Source organism: Neoarius graeffei, chromosome 5, assembly GCF_027579695.1.
Source record: "Neoarius graeffei isolate fNeoGra1 chromosome 5, fNeoGra1.pri, whole genome shotgun sequence".
Lineage (NCBI taxonomy): Eukaryota > Metazoa > Chordata > Actinopteri > Siluriformes > Ariidae > Neoarius > Neoarius graeffei.
Window position 1 is genome coordinate 108,967,870 of NC_083573.1, and position 8,381 is coordinate 108,976,250.

The window sequence follows — 8,381 nt, forward strand, 5'->3', positions numbered from 1 at the left end:
ATCAAAATTGGTGAAGAGTTGAGGGAGAAGAAGTGATTTGTGTGGAAACTGCTCATTAGAGATTGAATAATTACTTCTTGTCATTATTAATTGCAATTATGCAAATTTGGGTAGAAGCTATATGCACCCCAGGCAGACCCACCTTCCTGCCAAAAAGAATAAAAATCAGTGAAGAATTGAGAGAGAAGAAGCGATTTTTGTGAAATGTGGACGACACCAGACAAATGGACAGATGGCATAAACTCATCACCTGTCGGCCGGATGAGCTAATAACCCTATATTTGTAATAGCTTTTATTATTTCCTTTAGTTTTACTGCCTTCATATTATTTTAATTATATGAAATAAAGTTTATTTTTTGTTTCATTCATTTTTGTTTACCTTCTCGTCCTGCATAAGGAATCTCCACTAGAGGGCAGTGTCAGTTTGTTTGTTTGTTTGTTTGTTTGTTTGTTTGTTTGTTTGTTTAAATAACACCCTTTTTAAAAATGCCACTCATTTACTCCTTGTGTGTCACATGATTACACAGGCCTCGTTATCGTTATCAGTGTGATTCAGGGTTCAGTCAGTATCACGTCCTGACAAGTTTCCTCTTTTCTCTCTCTTGATTTTTTTCTTGTCTCTTTCTGCACTGCTCTTAATGCAACACATTAAAGAAAAAAAAGTCAGATTTCATTTTTTTTTAATAATAATAATAATAATAATAATAATAATAAATGATGATGAAGTTGACAGGATACATTATGTTGATAATATACACCTGTAGATGTAGTTGTTGGGTCAAATACAGAATAAACATCTCATAAATATGCAGTGCTCTATTCTATAGGATATATAGAGTTGGGTGCAAAAGTATGTCCACCCTTAGGACAAAATAAAGGCAGAAATATAATTGACAGCAATGACATCTTTCATTTGTTCAGTTGCACAGATGTGGTTCAATTATGAGGAAAAATAAAAGAGTGCTTATGTAAAAAACAACAATGGAAAAAAAATTGGATGTTTGCGTCCTCCTTTCTGAATACAATAACCTCATGGCAAATATTTTGATTAAAGCAGTAATTCTCTCTCTCACACACACACACACACACACACACACACACACACACACACTTCTTTTTCCTGATACTGATCTTCAGTCAGTTCTCTCATCAAGCTCAATCTTTTTTTTTTTTTTTGTCTTATTAACTTGTTTTTATTATTTGTTATGGCTGGGTTCTTGCCTGAACTGATAATCACATCATCAGGTTTTCTTTGGCGAATCAGACACAAGGTACACCACCACACTTGCTGGAGCAGTTGGGGGTAAGGTGCCTTGTTCCAGGGCACTTAAGCCAGTCCTGCTGGTTCAGGGAATTGAATCAGCAACCTTTTGGTCCCAAAACTGTTGCATTATTTGGCCATGGCTTCCCCCAAACTAACTTGACAGAGAGAATAAACAGAGTCTAGTGAGGGAAGGACTGTTTATAGCTGCTATAGTGTAAGTAAGAACAGGAACAAACTTGTCTCATGGACAAAGTATAGCTTAATAAATGATAAATTGGAATTGTTGGCAAGTTGCTGTGGTATAAAACATATAAAACACTTTGACATGCTGTTAGAGGAAAATAAACAACTGCAAGGTGGAAACAGTAACTTCACACCACCAGTGGATAAATTACTGAAATGAGTACAAACATAAACGAACCCATTTCAGTGTGTGTGTGCGTGTGTGTACTGTGCTTTTTTAAAAGAACTGGTTCAGAAGTGCAGATATTGCTTCCGTAATCAGGCTTTTCCAATTCCGACAAGCAGCGCCACCAGGAACGCCAGGTTTCCAAAGAAGAACATCAGCAGGAGCATGCCTGTACCCACCTGATCAATCCCAATAACATCAGAATAAAGCATTTATTATGGAGTGAATGTTCTAAAAATCTATCCATAGAGAGGAGTAAACTGATTTCACACACTTACCCCACCAACACTGCCTTCATCCATATCTGAGGAGAAAAACACATTTATGAGCAATTTATTTATTTATAAAACAAACACAATGTCCACTTTATATGGCTGAAAGTTAATAAACACAGATACCCAGGACATTTCAGGGGAAAAACCTGTTAACAACCTGAGAATTTAATAAAGAAATAAAAAAAGCATGAAAGAAAGAAACCTAAATAAATAGATAGATAGGTACAGTGGATATAAAAAGTGTACACACCCTGTTAAAATGATCGTTTTTTCTGATGTAAAAAAATGAGACCATGATAAATAATTTCAAAACTTTTCCCACCTTTAATATGACCTATAACCTGTACAATTCAATTGAAAAACAAATCTGTTTTGGCAGTATGGTGGTGTAGTGTAGTGGTTACCACTGTCGCCTCACAGCAAGAAGGTCCGGGTTCGAGCCCCGTGGCCGGCGAGGGCCTTTCTATGTGGAGTTTGCATGTTCTCCCCGTGTCTGCGTGGGTTTCCTCCGGGTGCTCCGGTTTCCCCCACAGTCCAAAGACATGCAGGTTAGGTTAACTGGTGACTCTAAATTGAGCGTAGGTGTGAATGTGAGTGTGAATGGTTGTCTGTGTCTATGTGTCAGCCCTGTGATGACCTGGCGACTTGTCCAGGGTGTACCCCGCCTTTCACCCGTAGTCAGCTGGGATAGGCTCCAGCTTGCCTGCGACCCTGTAGAACAGGATAAAGCGGCTACAGATAATGAGATGAGATGAGATAAATCTGTTTCGGGGAAAAACATAAAAAATAAAAAACATACAATAAGCTGGTTGGATAAGTGTGCACACCCTTAAACTAATACTTTGCTGAAGCAGCTTTTGATTTAATTACAGCATTCAGTCTTTTTGGGTCGGAACCTATCAGCCGGCCACATCTAGACTTGGCAATATTTGCCCACTCTTCCTTGCAAAAGCGCTCCAAATCTGTCAGATTGTGAGGGCATCTCTTGTGCACAGCCCTCTTCAGGTCACCCCACAGATTTTCAGTTGGATTTAGGTCTGGGCTCTGGCTGGGCCATTCCAAAACTTTTGTGGAATCATTGTCGTGCTGAACGATGAAATTCCGCTACATCTTCAGCTTTCTAGCAGACACCTGAAGGTTTTGGGCCAAAATTGACTGGTATTTAGAACTGTTCATAATTCCCTCCACTTTGACTAAAGCCCCTGTTCCAGCTGAAGAAAAACAACCTCAAAACATGATGCTGCCACCACCATGCTTCACCGTGGGTATGGGGTTCTTTTGGTGATGTGCAGTGCTGTTTTTGTGCCAAACATACCTTTTGGAATTGTGGCTAAAAAGTTCAATCTTGGTTTCATCAGACAATAACACATTTCCCCACATGCTTTTGGGAGAGTTGATGTATTTTTTTTTTTGCTAAATTTAGCCAGGCCTGGATGTTTTTCTTTGACCCTACCTCATAGTCCAGACATATGGAGAATATGGGAGATTGTTGTCACATGTAGTACACAACCAGTACTTGCCAGAAATTCCTGCAGCTCCTTCAGTGTTGCTGTAGGCCTCTCGGCAGCCTCCCTGACCAGTTTTCATCTTGTCTGTTCATCAATTTTGGAGGGACATCCAGTTCTCGGTAATGTCACTGTTGTCCCATATTTTCTCCACTTCTTGATGACGGTCTTCACTGTGCTCCAAGGTATATCTAATGCTGTGGAAATGTTTTTGTACCCTTCTCCTGACTGATACCTTTCAACAATGAGATCCCTCTGATGCTTTGTAAGCTCTCTGTGAACCCTGGCTTTTGCTGGAGGATGTAACTTAATAAATGTCTGAACTTTATTTGGGGTTAATCAGAGTCATTTTAATTGATGGCAGGTGTGAACCCAAAAAGACTGAATGCTGTAATTAAATCAAAAGGTGCTTCAACAAGTATTAGTTTAAGGGTGTGCACACTTATGCAACCAGCTTATTGTACATTTTTTATTTTTTATGTTTTTCCCCCATGACAGATTTGTTTGTTTATCAATTGAATTGTACAGGTTATAGGTCACATTAAAGGTGGGAAAAGTTTTGAAATTATTTATTGTGGTCTCATTTTCTTGCATCAGAAAAACTTATCATTTTAACGGGGTGTGTATACTTTTTATATCCACTGTAGATAGATAAATAAATAAACTGAAAGAAAGAAACCTAAATAAATAAATTGATAGATAAACTCAAAGAATGAAATGTGCCCCTGAATCATTCATCCGTTATCCATAACTGCTTATCCTTTGTAGGGTTGCAATCAGGCTGGAGCCTATCCCAGCTGACTACGGGCGAAAGGCGGGGTACACCCTGGACAAGTCGCCAGGTCATCACAGGGCTGACACATAGACACAGACAACCATTCACACTCACATTCACACCTACGCTCAATTTAGAGTCACCAGTTAACCTAACCTGCATGTCTTTGGACTGTGGGGGAAACCGGAGCACCCGGAGGAAACCCACGCGGACACGGGGAGAACATGCAAACTCCGCACAGAAAGACCCTCACCGGCCACGGGGCTCGAACCTAGAACCTTCTTGCTGTGAGGCGGTAGTGCTAACCACTACACCACTGTGCCGCCCGGCCCTGAATCAATTCATTTCAATTTTAATGAAACAAATAATAAATGTAAAATAAATCATGTGAGTCCTATTTCATGGATTTGAAAGTGGTGCAACTGCGGTTTAAAAAAATTAATAATGAGTTATCAAATAAAATTACATTTTTCTCAGCTCAAGAATTCATTATTTTTACAATATGGAGTCAAAATAGCGAGAGACAAAAACTGACAAGATTTAAACTGGTGATTATTAAGTGGTAAAATAAAAGCACATATTGCACTCTGACTCTCGGACTCGTCAGTGTTGGAGATGGTCCATGTGGGAGCGTTTACCTTTCTGGATGCATCTGTGGTATAAATCTTGGCAGAGAAAGATCAGTGCTTCCCAGGCCACAAATCCGCCCATCACCTTCAGCAGCCAATCGGAGCTGTCAACCAGCAGCAGGCCGGTGAAGATCGCGGCCACTGACCACCACACAGAGGAACATACTTACATCATGTACTCTGTGTGTGTGTGTGTGTGTGTGTGTGTGTGTGTGTGCATGTGAATTTAGGCTAGTGTGGAAAGAAAGAAAGAAAGAAAGAAAGAAAGAAAGAAAGAAAGAAAGAAAGAAAGAAAGAAAGAGTGGTGTTCTCACCTGCTAACCCTTTAATGGCGAGTGCATTGATGGCATGAACCCAGTTAAAGATAAATCTCCTGCAAAGGTAAAAGAACGGAGCGACATGTCAGCTGTCTGTCTGTCTGTTTGGCTGCCTGTCTGTCTGTCTGTTTGGCTACCTGTCTGTCTGTCTGTCTGTCTCATTCTCTCTCTCTCTCTATCTCTCTCTCACACACACACCTCTCGTCCTGTGGTGAGCAGCGGAACATGGCACCGATTGGCTGAGCGAGACTGAGGATCATCACCAAACAGCCCAGGACTGGATGAGCTCCCTTCACACACACACACACACACACACACACACACACACACACACACACACTTTGATGTTATTCATATGAAAAAAAATTGCATATAGTACAGTGTGTAGTTTATGTATATTGAATAGTGTGCATTATGTAGTGTGTGTATATTGTATAGCTTGTATTGTGTGTAAAATATATAATGTACACTGTGTATTGTGTATTATTACATGGACGTGAGTGTTTTAGTGGGAAATACGCCACTGGTATTTTTCATCCGAGCTCCATCCGGGACATAAAGAACCAAAACCGGGACATAAATCTCTGTCTGTCACTTGTGAGGAAATTAATTAATTGTTTTGATAAATTTGGGGACTTTTTGTTTGTGAATGTGTCGATCTAATAAAAAGAAAATCACACGTTGGCTTGACGATATGAAGTTTATCTTCTCGTGTTGAAAAACTAACATTTTTCAGACGAAATCCATCACAGATCTGAGCGACATATTTAAATAATATTGTCTGGCTTTTTTTCGTGATATATTCCATTCAGCGAGCATGATACTGAACGAGTCGAAGACGAGCAGCTGAATGGAATATATCTGATAGACCACGAAAAAAAGCCAGACATCATTATTATTATTATTATTATTATTATTATTATTATTATTATTATTATTATCCATACACATTCCTTTCGAGTGTTCAATTTTATGAAATCAAAAGGCCATCTATCTTTAATGAACCAAACCTGGCAGCCATGTTTGTTTACAAATTGTCCTAGTTGCTCGCTAGTGCAGAAGTTTTACATCTCCAACGTGTTACGTCATGTTGTCTTGACAACCATGCAATGTCGTAAACCATATTCAACACTCATTCTCCATTGGGTAGAGTGATGTAATACACGTAGGATAAGTGATATGCTAACAATATTGCATGCTATCAAACCAAATGAATGAAACCCGCTGGAAGGGAATAGAACACGTTTTTATTCCATCCAAAAAGTGTCCTGTATGGATAATAATTCCTGATATTTCACTCCGATGATGTCACTCCCAGTGTTTTCTGCTGTGTTGTCAAAATGGTGAACTGGTTCAAAATTAAAATTCTTTTGATTAACTTATGTATTTTTTGTGGATGTCTCCATATAATATAAAGAGCATTACAAAGTTCTGTGAAGATATGAAGTTTATCTCCTCATGCTGAAAATATTTTCACTCATTCACGATATACAACCCCGATTCCAAAAAAGTTGGGACAAAGTACAAATTGTAAATAAAAACGGAATGCAATGATGTGGAAGTTTCAAAATTCCATATTTTATTCAGAATAGAACATAGATGACATATCAAATGTTTAAACTGAGAAAATGTATCATTTAAAGAGAAAAATGAGGTGATTTTAAATTTCATGACAACAACACATCTCAAAAAAGTTGGGACAAGGCCATGTTTCCCACTGTGAGACATCCCCTTTTCTCTTTACAACAGTCTGTAAACGTCTGGGGACTGAGGAGACAAGTTGCTCAAGTTTAGGGATAGGAATGTTAACCCATTCTTGTCTAATGTAGGATTCTAGTTGCTCAACTGTCTTAGGTCTTTTTTGTCGTATCTTCCGTTTTATGATGCGCCAAATGTTTCCTATGGGTGAAAGATCTGGACTGCAGGCTGGCCAGTTCAGTACCCGGACCCTTCTTCTACGCAGCCATGATGCTGTAATTGATGCAGTATGTGGTTTGGCATTGTCATGTTGGAAAATGCAAGGTCTTCCCTGAAAGAGACGTCGTCTGGATGGGAGCATATGTTGCTCTAGAACCTGGATATACCTTTCAGCATTGATGGTGTCTTTCCAGATGTGTAAGCTGCCCATGCCACACGCACTAATGCAACCCCATACCATCAGAGATGCAGGCTTCTGAACTGAGCGCTGATAACAACTTGGGTCGTCCTTCTCCTCTTTAGTCCAAATGACACGGCGTCCCTGATTTCCATAAAGAACTTCAAATTTTGATTCATCTGACCACAGAACAGTTTTCCACTTTGCCACAGTCCATTTTAAATGAGCCTTGGCCCAGAGAAGATGTCTGCGCTTCTGGATCGTGTTTAGATACGGCTTCTTCTTTGAACTATAGAGTTTTAGCTGGCAACGGCGGATGGCACGGTGAATTGTGTTCACAGATAATGTTCTCTGGAAATATTCCTGAGCCCATTTTGTGATTTCCAATACAGAAGCATGCCTGTATGTGATGCAGTGCCGTCTAAGGGCCCGAAGATCACGGGCACCCAGTATGGTTTTCCGGCCTTGATCCTTACGCACAGAGATTCTTCCAGATTCTCTGAATCTTTTGATGATATTATGCACTGTAGATGATGATATGTTCAAACTCTCTGCAATTTTACACTGTCGAACTCCTTTCTGATATTGCTCCACTATTTGTCGGCGCAGAATTAGGGGGATTGGTGATCCTCTTCCCATCTTTACTTCTGAGAGCTGCTGCCACTCCAAGATGCTCTTTTTATACCCAGTCATGTTAATGACCTATTGCCAATTGACCTAATGAGTTGCAATTTGGTCCTCCAGCTGTTCCTTTTTTGTACCTTTAACTTTTCCAGCCTCTTATTGCCCCTGTCCCAACTTTTTTGAGATGTGTTGCTGTCATGAAATTTCAAATGAGACAATATTTGGCATGGAATTTCAAAATGTCTCACTTTCGACATTTGATATGTTGTCTATGTTCTATTGTGAATACAATATCAGTTTTTGAGATTTGTAAATTATTGCATTCCATTTTTATTTACAATTTGTACTTTGTCCCAACTTTTTTGGAATCGGGGTTGTATACATTCACCACTCAAAGATAAACTTCATACCTTCATGCAACTGTGTGTGTGTATATATGTAAAATTTGTCTGTGTGTGTGTGTGTGTGTGTGTGTGTGTGTGTGTGT

General features: G+C 39.5%; 1 protein-coding gene across 6 annotated transcripts in view; it reads right to left on the minus strand.

Annotated features, from left to right (window-relative positions):
- Positions 1-706: 706 nt before the first annotated feature.
- Positions 707-8,381, minus strand: part of zgc:163022 (putative ferric-chelate reductase 1) — a 160,654-nt gene continuing 152,979 nt past the window's right edge. For all 6 annotated transcript variants that reach the window (XM_060922720.1, XM_060922716.1, XM_060922719.1 and 3 more), the window contains 5 exons: positions 5,374-5,465; positions 5,173-5,231; positions 4,868-4,999; positions 1,953-1,978; positions 707-1,853 (listed from right to left, as the gene is read on the minus strand). In XM_060922720.1, coding sequence (XP_060778703.1) covers positions 1,767-1,853; positions 1,953-1,978; positions 4,868-4,999; positions 5,173-5,231; positions 5,374-5,465 — 396 coding nt within the window. In that variant the 3' untranslated portion in view covers positions 707-1,766. The remainder of the gene's footprint in view (positions 1,854-1,952; positions 1,979-4,867; positions 5,000-5,172; positions 5,232-5,373; positions 5,466-8,381) is intronic.